General features: G+C 42.4%; 1 protein-coding gene across 4 annotated transcripts in view; it reads left to right on the top strand.

The window, feature by feature from the left end:
- Positions 1-12,672, top strand: part of LOC112254145 (Rho GTPase activating protein 9) — a 59,283-nt gene extending 46,611 nt beyond the window's left edge. For 3 of the 4 annotated variants that reach the window (XM_024426422.2, XM_024426421.2, XM_024426423.2), the window contains 8 exons: positions 91-208; positions 359-478; positions 4,150-4,248; positions 4,853-4,930; positions 5,133-5,186; positions 5,914-6,045; positions 6,243-6,348; positions 11,500-12,672. In XM_024426422.2, coding sequence (XP_024282190.1) covers positions 91-208; positions 359-478; positions 4,150-4,248; positions 4,853-4,930; positions 5,133-5,186; positions 5,914-6,045; positions 6,243-6,348; positions 11,500-11,743 — 951 coding nt within the window. In that variant the 3' untranslated portion in view covers positions 11,744-12,672. The remainder of the gene's footprint in view (positions 1-90; positions 209-358; positions 479-4,149; positions 4,249-4,852; positions 4,931-5,132; positions 5,187-5,913; positions 6,046-6,242; positions 6,349-11,499) is intronic. The other variant, XM_024426424.2, reaches the window with a different exon arrangement.
- Positions 12,673-18,221: the final 5,549 nt, after the last annotated feature.

Below are 18,221 nucleotides of genomic sequence, written 5' to 3' on the forward strand. Positions count from 1 at the left end.
TGTGTGTGTTTGTGTGTGGGGGGGTCCTTTTTTACGATCAAAAACCAAAGACATCTGGCACCAGTTGAAATTCTCTTCTCTGCTGTGTAGAACCGTGAGAATCCTCTGGAGAATGTCCTAATGTACTCTCTGAGGAAGGCGGGCAGTGTGGAGATGTTGGACCAGAGTGGAGACGAGGAGGACAGTCGAGGGGGGTGTAAAGCATCACGTGAGTCTCTCCTCCATCCACTGCTCCAAGGGTGCTGTTCTTGTGCTGTGGCTGACCATGTGCTTCCTCTGGTGGTGCACTCCCTCCCTCTCTTTCTCTTGTTCTCCCTCTCTCCCCCTTCTCTAATTCTTTCCCTCCCTCCTGCTGCAGTCCCTCGCTCTGCATCCAACCTGGAGAACACAGAGAGGAAGCGCGTTCGGAGCAGATTGAAGAAACTCATCCTGAAGAGACCTCCACTACAGATCCTACAGGAGAAAGGACTCATCAAGGGTAAGATCACTGACTGTCTCTCTCTCTCTCTCTCTCTCTCTCTCTCTCTCTCTCTCTCTCTCTCTCTCTCTCTCTCTCTCTCTCTCTCTCTCTCTCGCTCTCTTTATCTTGCACTCTCTCTGACTGAGATCACTTAGAGAATGAGATCACTTAGGGGTAAATCCTAAACGACCACACATCGCACCGAATGTTGATCTGCCGTTCATTCAGCATGCTTGGTTTGCAAATTTACAGCCAGCACTCTGTTCAGAGGTGCTAAGTCCACTCGGCTGGCAAACGGTATTGTGTTCGAGCCTAAAATGCCCAGTGCAGTCAAAAATGTGATTTCCTGTGTTTTATATGGTGTTTAACCACTCTCTAATCAGTGAATCTGTCTCTGACTGCAGTAGGAACTCATTCCCTGTCACCGTCCTCAGCTACCACACAGACAGACAAATACCATGGGTTAGTCCCAAATCAAACACTACTTCCTAGGCAGTGTATATAGTACCAGTCAAAAGTTTAGACACCTACTCATTCAAGGGTTTTTCTTTATTTTTACTATTTTCTACATTGTAGAATAATAGTGACGACATCAAAACTATGAAATAACACATATGGAATCATGTAGTAACCAAAAAAGTGTCAAACAAATCAATAAATTTTATGTTTGAGATTCTTCAAAGTAGCCACCCTTTGCCTTGATGACATCTTTACACACTCTTGGCATTCTCTCAACCAGCTTCATGAGGTAGTCACCTGGAATGTATTTCAATTAACAGGTGTGCCTTAACTTAATTTGTGGAATTTCTTAATGCATTTGAGCCAATCAGTTGTGTTGTGACAAGGTTGGGGTGGTATACAGAAGATAGCTCTAATTGGTGAAAGACCAAGTCTATATTATGGCAAGAACAGCTCAAAAAAGCAAAAAGAAATGACAGTCCATCATTACTTCAAGACATAAAGGTCAGTCAATATGGAACATTTCAAGAACTTTGAAAGTTTCTTCAAGTGCAATCGCAAAAACCATAAAGTGTTATGATCAAACTGTCTCTCATGAGGACCACCACAGGAAAGGAAGACCCAGAGTTACCTCTGCTGCAAAGGATAAGTTCATTAGAGTTAACTGCACCTCAGATTGCAGCCCAAATAATTGTTTCACAGAGTTCAAGTAACAGACACATCCCAACATCAATTGTTCAGAGGACACTGCGTGAATCAGGCCTTCATAGTTGCTGCAAAGAAACCACTACGAAAGGACACCAATAATAAGAAGAGACTTGCATGGGTCAAGAAACACAAGAAATTGACATTATACCAGTGGAAATTTGTCCTTTGGTCTGATGAGTCCCAAATTTTTTTTTTTGGGGGGTACAGGTTAGTCGAGGTCATTTGTAAAGTGACTATGCATAGATAATAAACAGCACGTTGCTGAAGTGTAAAAACAAAGGGCGGGGGTTAATGTAAATAGTCTGGATGGCCATTTGATTAATTGTTCAGCAGTATTATGGCTTGGGGGTAGAGGCTGTTAAGGAGTCTTTTGGTCCGAGACTGGTAGCAGGGACAACAGTCTATGACTTGGGTGACTGTAGTTTTTGAAAATGTTTAGGCTTTCATCACCTTGTACATAGGTCCTGGATGTCAGGAACCACGGTCCCTGTGATGTACTCGGCCATACGCACTACACTCGGTAGCGCCTTAAGGGCAGATGCTGAGCAGTTGCCATACCAGACGGTGATGCAACCGGTCAGGATGCTCTCGATGGTGCGGCTGTAAAACTTTTTGAGGATCTGGGGACCCATGCCATATCTTTTCAGTCTCCTGAGGTGTAAAAGGTGTTGTCGTGCCCTCTTCACAACTGTCTTGGTGTGTTTGGACCATAATAGTTCATTAGTGATGTGGACACCAAAGAACTTGAAATGCTCGACCCGCTCCACTTCAGCCACGTCGATGTTAATGGGGGCCTATTCGGCCCTTCTTTTCCTATTGTCCAACATCAGCTTCTTTGTCTTGCTCACATTGAGAGAGAGAAGAGAGAGGTTGTTGTCCTGGCACCACACGGCCAGGTCTCTGAACTCCTCCCTATAGGCTGTCTCGTCATTGTCGGTGATCAGGCCTCAACACTTGTGTCGTCAGCAAACTTAATGAAGGTGTTGGAGTCGTGCATGACCACGAAGTCGTGGGTAAACAGAGACTACTGGAGGGGATTAAACACGCACCCCTGATGTGTTGTTGCCTACCCTTACCATCTGGGGGCGGCCCGTCAGGAAGTCCAGGATCCAGTTGCAGAGGGAGGTGTTTAGTCCCAGGGCCCTTAGCTTAGTGATGAGCTTTGTGGATACTATGGTGTTGAACGCTGAGCTGTAGTCAATGAACAGCATTCTCACATAGGTGTTCCTTTTGTCCAGGTGGGAAAGGATAGTGTGGAGTGCGATTGAGATTGCATCATCTGTGGATCTGTTTGAGCGGTATGCGAAATGGAGTGGGTCTAGGGTTTCCGGAATGTTGGTATGTTGATATGAGCCATGACCAGCCTTTCAAAGCACTTCATGGCTACCGGCGGTAATCATTTAGGCAGGTTACCTTCGCTTTCTTAGGCACAGGACTATGGGGGTCTGTTTGAAACATGTAGGTATGACAGACTCGGTCAGGGAGAGGTTGAAAATGTCAATGAAGACACTTGCCAGTTGGTGCACGGATGCTTTGAGTCCTGGTAATCCGTCTGGCCTCGCAGCTCTGTGAATGTTGACCTGTTTTAAGGTCTTGCTCACATCAGCTACGGAGAGCGTGATCACACAGACGTCCGGAACAGCTGGTGCTCTCATACGAAGCGAGCATAAAAGGCATTTAGCTCGTCTGGTAGGCTCGCGTCACTCGGCAGCTCGCGGCTAAGTTTCCCTTTGTAGTCCGTAATACTTTTCAAGCTCTGCCACATCCGACGAGCGTCAGAGCCGGGGTAGTAGGATATTCCACACTATGAGGTTGTTATAATACTGTGAATTTGTGAAAATTATGATAATACCCTGTTAGTGTAAGAACTGTTTGAAAAGACTGCCTGAAATTTCAGCGTTTTTTTGGTACGATGGAATTTTGGCCTGACTGGTGAGATCACCTGGTGGTAAATTTGCTAATAGACCAATAAGAAAGAGTTTACAAACCTCTCTTCTAATAACGACTTGTTTTCAGTTTTTCAGTCCCAACTCTTGACTGCTCCCAGACAGTCTTAGCAAAATTCTTGCTTCAGAAAATACACTTTGCTAAGAAGCAATTTTTGTTTATTTTGTACCATTTTAATTGAACACAATCACCGCAAGGTACTTAATTGTTAGCCTAGGAATGATTTAATATTGAGATAAAAACATCTGCATTGGCACTGTAATATCCACTTAAGTTGAATTTCAACTTAGTCTCCCACATATGACTAAGTGAAAATTTGACTTAAGTGGAAGTTATGCTTTATCCCTCAATGATCTCACTCTAAATGCTAAATCCTCTGGAAAGTAGTGGCCTTTCAATTCCATGGAACTGGAGATCTTTCCAAATACAAAAAAAATTCAGTGTGGTTTGAGGAAGTGATATGATGTGGGTTCCTCTGTGTATCTCATGACCTCTAATTTCTGTATTGACTGTAAAGTCACTGTAGAGAAGATGATCTTCAGTGTTCTAAATGTCCGTGTTGTTGTTATATACAGACCAGGTGTTTGGCTGTTGTCTGGAGATGCTGTGTGAGAGAGAGAAGAACACGGTGCCTCGCTTCGTCAGGCTCTGCACTGAGGCCGTGGAGAGGAGAGGTATAGCACGGAGGAAGGAGGGGTGGAGGTCGAGGGAGGAGGGAGGGAAATGGTGTGTGAGAGAGAGAACAACACGGTGCCTCGCTTCGTCAGGCTCTGCACTGAGGCCATGAAGAGGAGAGGTATAGCACAGCCCTATAGGATTTGATAGGTTTATGTACGTAAATGGATGATTCCAGGGTAACCTAGAGGTTAGAGCATTGGGCCAGTAAAACGGTTGCTAGTTCAAGTTCCCAAGCCAACAAGGTGAAAAATCTGTTGATGTGCCCTTGAGCAAGCAAGGCACTTAACCCTAATTTCGTATTGGTCGCCATTGATCATGTCAGACCCTGGCTGTGACCCCACTCTCCGAGGGTGTCTAAGGGGAAGTTGGAATATGCAAAAAAAACATTTCCGATTGAAATATGAACCACCTAATTATTATTATTGTTATCATTATCATAATTTGTTGCCAGTGTAAAATGTAGTACCCGGGTGTTGTTGCCAGGGTTAAATGTAGTATGGGTGTTGTTTCCAGGGTTAAATGTAGTATGGGTGTTGTTGCCAGGGTTAAATGTAGTATGGGTGTTGTTGCCAGTATTACATGTTCTGTTGTGTGTTTCAGGTCTGGAGACGGACGGTATCTACAGAGTGAGTGGTAACCTGGCTGTAATACAGAAACTACGCTTCCTAGTTAACCATGGTGAGAGGGGGAGGGAGGGAGGGAGGGAGGGAGGGAGGGAGGGAGGGAGGGAGGGAGGGAGGGAGGGAGGGAGGGAGGGAGGGAGGGAGGGAGGGAGGGAAATGGGCTGGGATCATAGCAACTTAATCTAGGTTGCTTAAATAACTGTTGATTTTGCTAGGTTGCTTAAATAACTGATATTTTAAATAACTGTTGATTACAGAGCGAGCAGTGACCACTGATGGACGTTATATGTTCCCTGCGGAGTTGGTACAAGGTAGAACTCAGACGAACTGGCAGCACATAGCTTTGAGCCAAATCTATGCATATGTGCGCAATGTCTGCATTTATGTAAAAACACATGTTTCTCTGCCTCTAAAGCTTTCCAGCTGCTGGAAGTTTGTATATTGTGTTGTCTTTGCACAGACATGAGCTGAGTAAAATATCAGTGAAAGGTGCATCAGTTACCGTGTTCTTTACACAGTGCACTGGTGCCGTCAAGTGGCTAAAATAGACTACTGCAGCTTGCATTTTGCTCCAGCTAGCCTTTATTGCACTGCCTTGAATCCTGACCAATGTTTCTCAATACTCCTCTAGAGTCTAGACAGTAGTTTACAGTATTAGGTTCTAAACATTAATTTCACATTGGAAACTATTGTAGATATTGGGTTTACAAATGTAACTGAGGATGGCTTGAGAAACGTTGTTCAGGATTGGATGGTTGCTTGTATTGGGGTAGCGTTCCCACAAGCTCTGCCTCTCTGCATTCTAACTATTGCCTTGTTTCACAGACAATATATCTCTGCTACAGCAACAAGCCTGCCAGCCGCGCTGTCGACCAAAAGCACAGTTTTAACAGTGAAATTCATGCATTATCTCTGGTTCCCTCCCATCCCACGCTACATTCCACTCCTTCCTCTCTCCAATCCCCTCCAATGCTCTCTTTCACCTCCCCCCTCCTCACTTCACCCCTTTCCTCTATTATTCTTTCCCCCCACTAATAGAGAAGCTGAACCTGGACCAGAGTGAATGGGAGGATATCCATGTCATAACAGGTGCCCTAAAGCTTTTCTTCAGGGAGCTTCCTGAACCCCTGGTCCCTTATGGCTTCTTCACAGACATCGTAGAAACCATCAGTGAGTAGCTCCTGAATTCATGAATAAATCCTTCTTCACAGACATAGTCGAATGGATTGATGGATTGTTTGATGACTAAAGAATGAATGAATTGAATTGACTAAAGAATGAATGAACAAACCAACAAATGAATGTGCCAAATGAGACAGTAAGCCATCCAGAGTCTAATATATTTGTCCGGATGTCTATGTGTCCAGAGATGTCAGACTACTTGGACAAAGTGGACCGTCTGAAGTGGCTGGTTCTGAGCATGCCTCCTCCCAACCACGACACCATGAGGTTCATGTTCAGCCATCTCAAACGGTATGAGACCTCTCCTCGATCTAGCCAAGTCCCTAATCTGCTTAACTGCAGTATAGAAGACTGACAACTAGATGGCGCAGTGTCCTCAGCCTTGTTCTCAGCGGTTGCCTTTCGATATGTGTTCTGTGAATGAACAGTATGGACTCAAGAGTGCTGAGGGTCACATACTTTTTTGTCATGGAGTGAGAGGTTGAAACTTTGATGGATCAAGGATTCAGTCACACGAGTAAAATATATGCTCTTCTGTTACATTTATGGTACTTCCACAGAACTTGAGAGTGACTGTTTATGTTGTGTTAGTGAGTCTGATGTTTGTGCCAACATGTAGCTCCCATGGATCTGTATGTCAGTCACCATATCTCTGTCTCACTGTCATTCCTGTCTCTCTGTTGCTCTCCCTCTCTCTCTCTGGATCTCATTTTCTCATCTCCTCTCGTCTCCTATCCTCCGACCCCTCCCCCCATCCTCTTGTCTCCTATCCTCCGACCCCTCCCCCCCATCCTCTCGTCTCTTATCCTCCGACCCCCCCCACCCCTCTCATCACCTCTCCTCCCCCTCTCATCCCTCCCCCATCCTCTCGTCTCCTATCCTCCGACCCCCACCCCACCCCTCTCGTCACCTCTCCTCCCCTCTCATCCCTCCCCCATCCTCTTGTCTCCTATCCTCTGACCCCCCCTCTCGTCACCTCTCCTCCCCCTCTCATCCCTCCCCGCCTCCTCTGGGATCTCTGTGGCTCGTCTGCTGGAAGGAACAGCAACACCACTGCCGCCACCACTGGAACCTCTCTCCTCCATTCTCCCTTTATTTTCTCTTCCCTCGTTCCGTCTCTTTTTTCCTATCCTTTTTTAATGTGGAAGTTTTGAGCAATTGCTGGCTGCCTCTGTGGCTTGGTGGGAATGGCATTTTTAGAAGAATGCCTCATGCTGTGGCTTTAACCCATTCTTGAGTCGGTGTCCCCTCCGCACACACACACACACACACACACACACACACCCACTCACCCCAAAACCTAACCTTAAGCCTAAAGGTAACCCGAACTCCTAACCAACCCTAAACCTAACCGTTAACCCCTTACACTAATTCTAACCCTAATCCCCCTAGAAATAGCCTTCATCCTTGTTGGGACTGCGGACTGGCAAAATGTCCCTAGTTGGTCAAATTTGTGTTTGTTTACTATTCTTGTGGGGACTTCTGGTATGGTTAAACATGTCTGCACACACACACACACTTGTGTGTTAAAGTAGTCAAAAGTTAAGTATTTGGTCCCATATTCATAGCACACAATGACTACATCAATCTTGTGACTCAAAACATTTGTTGGATACATTTCCTCTTTGTTTTGGTTGTGTTTCAGATACATTTTTGCCCAATAGAAATGAATGGTAAAAAATGTATTGTGTCATTCTGGAGTCACTTTTATTGTAAATAAGAATAGAACATGTTTCTTAACACTTCTACATTAATGTAGATGATCATGGATAATCCTGAATGAATTGTGAAAAATTATGAGTGAGAAAGTTACACAATTCCAATAACAGGGGAGGTTACCATTTTTGGTTGGGTATGATATTTGAGTCTGTCCCTTCCGTACCATCAATTATTTTTTAATATTTATTTATTTTTAACTCATTTTGCTGTTTGCTTGGGTAATTAGAGATGGAAGGGACTTCCATGCGATCATGGCTCTGTATAAAACTTTGTATTGCCGTGAAGTCATTTTGGACTTGGACTTTGAAGAGACCCCTGGTGGCATGTCTTGTGGGGTATGTATGGGCATGTGAGCTGCATGTTATTTGATTATGCAGACAATCTGGAATTTTTGGCACAGTAATATTTCTCATAAAAACTAGAAGAGAAACAGTTAATGTGTCATCAACCCTCAACCAGCAAAGACTTGCATGCATGTTGTTGATGTTAGTTCTGCATGTGCAGTTAAGGGCAAGGCGTGCTGCTTTCTTTTTAGCCAGCTGCAACTTTCCTAGGTCTTTCTTTCTTGCATATAACTGGACAGCAATCAAGATGGGACAAGACCACAACAAGAACTACTAGTGGGGTTGATTTTTGTGTCAAAAACCCATATACAGTGCATTCGGAAAGTATTCAGACCCCTTGACTTTTTCCATATTTTGTTATGTTATTCTAAGCTGGCTTTAAAAAATCCCTCATCCATCTACACACGATACCCCATAATGACAAAGTGAAAACATGTTTTTAGAAAATGTTTGCAAATCTGACAGAGCTTGAGATCTGCAGAAAAGAATGGGAGAAAATCCACAAATACAGGTGTGCCAAGCTTGTAGCGTCATACCCAAGTTCCAGTCAAAAGATTAGACACACCTACTCATTCAACGATTTTTCTTTATTTTTACTATGTCCTACATTGTAGAATAGTTTGGAATAAGTTGGACTGCAGAGTGAAGGAAAAGCAGCCAGCAAGTGCTCAGCATATACAGTGGGGCAAAAAAGTATTTAGTCAGCCACCAATTGTGCAAGTTCTCCCACTTAAAAAGATGAGAGAGGCCTGTAATTTTCATCATAGGTACACTTCAACTATGACAGACAAAATGAGAAAAAAAATCCAGAAAATCACATTGTAGGATTTTTTATGAATTTATTTGCAAATTGAAATCCTTCAAGACTGTTGGAAAAGCATTCCAGGTGACTTCGTCATGAAGCTGGTTGAGAGAATGCCAAGAGTATGCAATGCTGTCATCAAGGAAAAGGGTGGCTACTTTGAAGAATCTAAAATAAAAAATATAATTTGATTTATTTTTAGACTTTTTTTGGTTACTACATGATTCTATATAAGTTATTTCATAGTTTTAATGTCTTCACTATTATTCTACAATGTAGAAAATAGTCAAAAATAAATAAAAACCCTGGAATGAGTATGTCTGTTCAAATGTTTGACTGGTACATTATATATACAGTACCCGTCAAAAGATTGGACACACCTACTCATTCAAGGTTTAAAAAAAAAAAAAACATTATTATTTTCTACATTGTAGAGGGTGGGTGATTGTGGAGGCCAGGTCATCTGATGCAGCATTCCATCACTCTCCTTCTTGGTCAAATAGCCATTACACAGCCTGGAGGTGTGTTTTGGGTCATTGCTCTGTTGAAAAACAAATTATAGTCCCACTTAAGCGCAAGAGATCATCCGTTCACCTACTCTGCATCTCACAAAGATACAACGGTTGAAACCAAAAATATCAAATTTGGACTCATCAGACCAAAGGACAAATTTCTACTGGTCTAGTGTCCATTGATCGTGTTTCTTTGTTTCTTGGCCTCTTCTTATTAATGGTGTCCTTTAGTAGTGGTTTCTTTGCAGCAATTCGACCATGAATTCCTGATTCACACAATCTCCTCTGAACAGTTGATGTTGAGATGTGTCTGTTACTTGAACTCTGTGAAGCATTTATTTGGGCTGCAATCTGAGGTGCAGTTAACTCTATTGAACTTATCCTCTGCAGCAGAGGTAACTCCTTTCCTGTGGTGGTCCTCATGAGAGCCAGTTTCATCATAGAGCTTGATGGTTTTTGCAATTGCACTTGAAGAAACTTTCAAGTGGACTGTCGTTTCTCTTTGCTTATTTGAGCTGTTCTTTCCATAATATGGACTTGGTCTTCAATTAAGAAGGAAATAAATTCCACAAATTAAGTTTTAACAAGGCACACATGTTAATTTAAAAGCATTCCAGGTGACTAACTCTTGAAGCTGGTTGAGAGAATGCCAAGAGTATGCAAAGCTGTCATCAAGGCAAAGGGTGGCTACTTTGAAGAATCTCCAATGTAAACTATATTTTGATTTGTTTAACACTTTTTTGATTACTACATGATTCTTTATGTGTTGTTTCATAGTTTTGATGTCTTCACTATTATTCTACAATGTAGAAAATAGTTTTTAAAAAATAAAGAAAAAACCTGTAATGAGTAGGTGTGTCCAAAGTTTTGACTGGTACTGTATATAGTGTAGGTTTGGGTGCTGACATGTAAAGTGTGAAATCATCTGCATACATAGTAATTCTATCTTCGTGTAAGACCAGTGGCAAATCATTTGTAAAAAATAGAGAACAGTAACCACCCAAAGCAACTGCCCAGAGGGACACAGCACTGTATATATCTGATGTTAGAGAAGCTTCCATTGAAGAACACTCTCTTGGTTCTATTGGATAAATAACTCCAACCATGAGATGGCAACTGATTTTTTTCAATTAACAATTTATGATCATTAACATCTAAGGCTGCACTAAAATCTGACAATACAGCTTCAACTATAATTGTATTATTCATGTCTTTAAACCAATCATCAGTCATCAGTGCAGTAGGACAAGTTGAGTGCCCTTCCCTATATGCATGCTGAAAGTCAGTAGTTGTCTTGATCGCTGAGAAATAGCATTGTGTTTGGTCAAACAAATTGGGGGTCTTTGTGTGTCTGTGGACATCATGTACTTATTTGTGTCTTTGTATGTGTGTGTGTGTGTGTGTGTGTGTGTGTGTTTGTGTGCAGGCATGCATGTGTGTGTGTGTGTTTGTGTGCAGGCATGCATGTGTGTGTGTGTGCAGGCATGCATGTGTGTGTGTGTGTGTGTGTGCACCTACAAAATGTGAGGGGGCACAAAGTACATTAGTATCCTGGTTAAGGACTGTCTTTACCCTTAACCAGGATAAGCTTAGATATTCTGAAAAATTGACATTCTTTACATAGAATTATACATAATGATTATGCCTCTAGATTGCATGAAAAAATCATGCAGATGCACAAATAAATACATGGTGTCCACAGACACACAAAGACACCCAAACTGTACTGCCCACATGCCTGCACACAGACATTGTCCACACACACACATAATAAGATAGCTGATGTTCTGAAAGAGCTGCAAAAGGTACTTCAGTCTGTAATAAAGCCCTGGCCAGGCTCCACATTGGGTGGGTCTATGCCCTCACAGGCCCACCCATGGCTGCACACCTACCCAGTCATGTGAAATCCATAGATTAGGGCCTAATTTATTTATTTAAATTGACTGATTTACTTATATGAACTGTAAAATCTTTGAAATTGTTGCATTTGCATTTGATATTTTTCTGTATATAAATATCTTTCTCTCTTGCCCCCACCCTCTCTCTCTCTCTCTTCCTCCCCCAGAGTGATGGAGCACGCTAAATCCAACCGGATGTCGACCCAGAACATCGGCATAGTGTTTGGTCCCACCCTGATGCGTCCGGAGCGGGACAACGCTAACATGGCCATCAACATGGTGTATCAGAACCAGGCTGTGGAGCTCATACTCAATGAGTTCGACCGCATCTTCGAACTCAACATCCCTCTGACACCCAGCCAGCCCAGAACACCGAACCCACCCAGCCCCAAGGACCCATTCGAGAGCTAAACCAATCTCCTAGCCCATCCAGCCCCCATCCCAACCAGTCTGAGCCCCGGGCCCATCCAGCCCTAAGTCCAACCAGTCTGAACCCAACTCGGTGACCTGAACCATCTTGGGGCCCAACCCCTATGGTACCCTGTAACACCTTGCATTGAACCCACCCAAACTCAGCCTGAACCAAACACCAAGACCAAAACCAATAAAACCAACAGAACCAGTACACTGTGAAACTGCACCAGCATCTCCTCATGATGTCTCCTTAGCCCCTGTAGTAGCAACACCAGCCTAGTTCACCTCACCTCGCGGCAAGGAGAAAAGCATGGGTAGAGATGGGAACAGGAGGAAAAGCCAGTATGGATGATATGTCTCCACAGCTCCTTTCAGTAGTGTAGTAGGACTGACTCTTCCAAACACAAGCAACAGCAGCAAGACTGTTGACTCTATGTGCCACTATCTATAAACGGTCTACAACAAAGTTAATGCAAAGTTTTCAAATTCTATCCTTGTTGTACTAGACTTGTGTCGAACTTGTGTCGTGGCTGGAAAATGCATCCAGACTTCAAACTTCAAAGGACTTCGGTTTTGTTATAATGGCAAAGCAATATAACTGAAATACTTACGTTATGTACTTACCTTTACTGAATAGTCTGTGTAGACCTTTGAATCCCCCTGGTGTTATATATATACTATTTGATTTGTATGTTTCAATTTTCATTCAAACGTACTGATTTATTTTGTGAAAGTTTGTACATAAGTGTAATATTCTGCCATCAACTTTCACTTTGGAATGTCCCTACCAGATGAACCTGAGGTAAAGCAAGAACTGTTGCTGTTAAAACTGTTAAAGTAAGAACTGTTGTGAAGTAGACAGTTAAGCAACGTAAAACATAGCTTTATTGTAGTAGTTCCTTCAATAAAGAATGTGGAGTAAATGACTTGAGTGCTATGTGATACTTCTTCAGCTTATTAATCAGTCAGTCATGGTTTTGGGTTGTCTGATGTCGAACACCAGGCCTGCTTTCAAATACTATTTGAAATCATTTCAAATAGTTTATCTGTGCTTGATTGAGATTTCCTGGTTTAATGGACCAATAGAATAGTTCAAAAAGAGAACCTTGCCCACCTGGCACTCCAGGCAGGCTAATGCAAATGCTAAAGCATTTAAAATGATTTAAAATAGTATTTGAACTGACCTAGGTCTGTTGAGGAGCAATGGGTTGTGTCAGCATGAGAGATACAGGAAGTGTGGAGGTATGTAACACCTCTGTAGAGACAGCTAGGTAAAACATCTCCCCTGTAATTGGTGGAAACACTGTTTTTAATAAATAGAACAAAAGAGGAACTAGAAATGCATATGTTTAAAAAAATGTGGACTTGCCGCAAACAAACTGCCTATGCAGGTTTGATACTTTTATATTGACTGGTTTGGCAGGAGAAGACAGAAACGAACAAGAAGGAAAATAAGAAAAGTAGAAGAAAATAGTGTGTGTTAGATTTGGATGTTTTATATGTTATATTTATTCATTTTTATTATTATTGCAAGTCTCATGGGAGAGGGAGAGAGGGGAAGGGGGAAATAGTTTTGTGACATCAGAGAAGATTTGACTCAAGTAGGGTCTATATAACTTTTGAAAATGGGAAGAAAACTCCCCATTCCGTTTCAGTGCTGATTCTATTTTTTGGATAGTACATCTGAAGATGCTCCACATACTATCTACAGACAGTAACATTTCAACTACTTACTAACCCCAACCCTAGCCCTTAACCCTTATTCTAACCCTAACCTTAACCCTTACCCTAACACTTATTCCTAAACCTAACCCTAACCGCAACATTAGCAAGCAGTTGATAGATAGTTTGTTGATAGTATGACCATCTGTAGAGCATCTAGATGGACAATCCAGACTCCAAATGAAGTGTGACCCTATTTTTTGATTGCATTGAGGACCACAACCATTTTGGAGTTTGGCAACATATAGATTATGTAGGTTATTTAGGCCTATAGATTACTTTATAACTTTACCTAGATTATTGACTTGCCTGCCTGCCTCTAATATCTGGCTTCTACACTCCACCCAAAGTTAGTGTTGTATAATATTTACATATATTTTTTAAACCTATTTCTAGAAGTTTGTGTTTTATTCCTAAAATGAGAGTTCATATATTAAACAGTGAACTCCAACAGTAATGGTACAGTTGTCACACCCTGACCATAGTTTGCATTTGTATTGTATTTTTCTATGTTTTGTTTGGTCAGGGTGTGATCTGAGTGGGCATTCTATGTTGTGTGTCTAGTTTGTCTGTTTCTGTGTTTGGCCTGAGTCATTGACAATCAGTCATTGTCTCTGATTGGGAACCATATTTAGGTAGCCTGTTTTGTGCTGGGTTTTGTGGGTGATTGTTCCTGTCTTTGTGTTTGTTACACCAGATAGGGCTGCTTTCGGTTTTTCAGGGTTTCTTGTTTTTTTGTATATTGTTCTATTTTCATCTTTATTAAAGATGTATCACAATAACCATGCTGCGTTTTGGTCCGCCTCTCCTTCAACAGAAGAAGCCCGTTACAATAGTGACCCGTTTTTTTTGGTTTTATCTAAGTACTACAGAACTTTGGATTTTAACTGATACAAATAACTATGAGGTTAAAGTGCAGACTGTCAGCTTTAATTTTAGGGTACCCATATCAAGATTGGGAGAATGTCATATGGTCAGATGAAACCAAAATATAACTTTTTGGTAAAAACTCAACTCGTTGTGTTTGGAGGACAAAGAATGCTGAGTTGCATCCAAAGAACACCATACCTACTGTGAAGCATGGGGGTGGAAACATGCTTTGGGGATGTTTTTCTGCAAAGGGACCAGAACGACTGATCCGTGTAAAGGAAAGAATGAATAGGGCCATGTATCGTGAGATTTTGAGTGAAAACCTCCTTCCATCAGCAAGGGCATTGAAGATGAAACGTGGCTGGGTCTTTCAGCATGACAATGATCCCAAACACACCGCCCGGGCAATGAAGGAGTGGCTTCGTAAGAAGCATTTCAAGGTCCTGGAGTGGCCTAGCCAGTCTCCAGATCTCAACCCCATGGAAAATCTTTGGAGGGAGTTGAAAGTCTGTGTTGCCCAGCAACAGCCCCAAAACATCACTGCTCTAGAGGAGATCTGCATGGAGGAATGGGCCAAAATACCAGCAACAGTGTGTGAAAACCTTGTGAAGACTTAGAGAAAATGTTTGACCTCTGTCAGTATTGAGATAAACTTTTGTTATTGACCAAATACTTATTTTCCACCATAATTTGCAAATAAATTCATAAAAAATCCTACAATGTGATTTTCTGGATTCTTTTTCTCATTTTGTCTGTCATAGTTGAAGTGTACCTATGATGAAAATTACAGGCCTCTCTCATCTTTTTAAGTGGGAGAACTTGCACAATTGGTGACTGACTAAATACTTTTTTGCCCCACTGTATGTGCAGATGAGGATGTGCAAGTAGAAATACTGGTGTGCAAAAGAGCAGAAAAACAAAAACAGATATGGGGATGAGGTGGGTAATTGGTTGGATGGGCTATTTACAGATGGGCTGTGTACAGCTGCAGCGATCGGTAAGCTGCTCTGACAGCTGATGCTTAAAGTTATTGAGGGAGATATAAGTCTCCAACTACAGTGATTTTTGCAATTCGTTCCAATCATTGGCAGCAAGAGAACTGGAAGGAAAGGCGACCAACGTAGGTGTTGGCTTTGGGGATGACCAGTGAAATATACCTGCTGGAGTGCATGGGTGTTGCTATGGTGACCAGTAATATTCCTAGCATGCAATGATTACATAAACCTTGTGACTCTACAAACTCGTTGGATGCTGTTTGTTTTGCCCAAAAGAAATGAATGGTAAATAACGCATTGTGTCATTTTGGAGTCACTTTTATTGTAAATAAGAATAGAATATGTTTCTAAACACTTCTACATTAATGTGGATGCTACAATGATTACAGATAGTCCTGACTTAATTATGAATAATGATGAGTGAGAACGTTACAGACTCACAAATATTATATCCTGAAGACATACTAACATCTCACCATTACAATAACAAGGAGGTTTGCGTTTTGAGGGGGGGGGGGTATGATATTTGTGCATCTGTAACTTTCTTACTCGTCAGTGTGTGCCCCTTTCCCACAGTGAAGTGTATGAAATACTGCACCGTAATGCAGAATTGAAGTTGTGTGGCCTTATAACTTGAAGGGATGAATCTTGAAGACGCAAGCCAAATTAGATGACAAGCCAAATCTGTGCATAATGACAGTCGGGCCAAATTTTAGGCCACATTTTTTGTGCTCTACAATGTTTAAATTTCAGGCCGGAATTTGTGTCATGTTATATATTAGCCACTATTGGTAGCCACCATCAGTAATACCTACACACATTTTTGACTGTCACTTAAGTGTTAGTTCCCTTCAATTTGTAGGCTACATTTGGCATCATTCCATGACACCGTTGGTTTCCCTTTCTTTACTATGTCATGTCCATGTGGTTGATCCTGAGGGTTGCTAGCAACAGTGGATAGTATTTAACGTGTAACAAGTTGTTCAATAATTTGGGACATGTAGCCCACTTGATGGAATCATCATGGAATACAGACCAAGCCTGGCAGTTTGAACCTGGAGCCGGGCGCATGGTTTACGACGACTGGATCATTGTCATATCAGTTACATGATCAGTGAGGATTAGGGTAGATCTAAAGGACTATTGGTCAACTTTTATTGTTTTCTCCCTTTCCAATATTTAATATTTAATGGATTGAACAACTGAATGGCAACTTTCAGGATTAATCAAACCACTGTATTTTTGATGTACTAATATATTTTGTACGTAAAGGCTATCCAAACCTGTTTTTTTATGAATTGGTAGAGTACTGAATACATTCCTAACCCTAGTCTACAAGATCAGATCATTTTTAAATCTACCAATTGGTGCTGAAACGGAGATATGAATTATATTATAGGCCTATGTTTTGATGGCATTCTTTTATTGATCCTTATTACTCTGATCCCATTCTCTCTATATATTACAGTGAAGTATGTTGATAAAATTCTAATGAAACTGTATTTAAAGGGATGACTTTAGATAAATGTACTGAAAACCCTGTGATTTAAAAATCCATGGGGAAATCTGTTAGCCAGAAAGTGGGAAGGTTTTCAGTGGTTGAATTACATTTGCAAACTATTACAGACTACAAAGGGAAGCACAGCGGCTAGCTGCTCAGTGACACAAGCCTACCAGATGAGCTAAATCACTTCTATGCTCGCTTCGAGGCAAGCAACACTGAGGCATGCATGAGAGCATCAGCTGTCCCGGACAACTCCAATTTGCATACCGCCCAAACAGATCCACAGATGATGCAATCTCTTTTGCATTCCACACTCCCCTTTCCCACCTGGACAAAAATAACACTTACGTGAGAATGCTATTCATTGACTACGGATCAGCGTTCAACACCATAGTACCCTCAAACCTCATCACTAAGCTAACGATCCTGAACCTAAACACCTCCCTCTGCAACTGGATCCTGGACTTCCTGACGGGCCACCCCCAGGTGGTGAGGGTAGGTAGCAACAGATCTGCCACGCTGATCCTCAACACTGGAGCTCCCCAGGAGTGCCTGCTCAGTCCCCTCCTTTATTCCGTTCACCCACGACTGCATGGCCAGGCACGACTCCAACACCATCATTAAGTTTGCAGATGACACAACAATGGTAGGCCTGATCACCGACAATGACGAGACAGTCTATAGGGAGGAGGTCAGAGACCTGGCCTGGTGCTAGAATAACAACCTATCCCTTAACGTAACAAAGACTAAGGAGATGATTGTGGACTACAGGAAAAGGATGACCGAGCACTCCCCCATTCTCATCGACGGGGCTGTAGTGGAGCAGGTTCTGAGCTTCAAGTTCCTTGGTGTCCACATCACCAACAAACTAGAATGGTTCAAAAACACCAAGACAGTCGTGAAAAGGGCATGACAAACCTATTCCCCCTCAGGAAACTAAAAAGATTTGGCATGGGTCCTGAGATTCTCAAAAGGTTCTACAGCTGCAACATCGAGAGCATGGTTGCATCACTGCCTGGTACGGCAATTGCCCGGCCTCTGACTGCAGGCACTTACAGAGGGTAGTGCGTACGGCCCAGTACATCACTGGGGCAAAGCTGCATGCCATCCAGGACCTCTTCACCAGGCGGTGTCAGAGGAAGGCCCTAAAAATTGTCAAAGACCCCAGCTACCCCAGTCTCTACTACCGCATGGCAAGCAGTACCGGAGTGCCAAGCCTAGGACAAAAAGGCTTCTCAACTGTTTTTATCCCCAAGCCATAAGACTCCTGAACAGGTAATCAAATGGCTACCTGGACTATTTGCATTGTGTGCCCCCCCAACCCCTCTTTTTACACTGCTGCTACTCTCTGTTTGTTATATATGCATAGTCACTTTAACTATAC

Source organism: Oncorhynchus tshawytscha, linkage group LG07 (genome assembly GCF_018296145.1).
Source record: "Oncorhynchus tshawytscha isolate Ot180627B linkage group LG07, Otsh_v2.0, whole genome shotgun sequence".
NCBI lineage: Eukaryota > Metazoa > Chordata > Actinopteri > Salmoniformes > Salmonidae > Oncorhynchus > Oncorhynchus tshawytscha.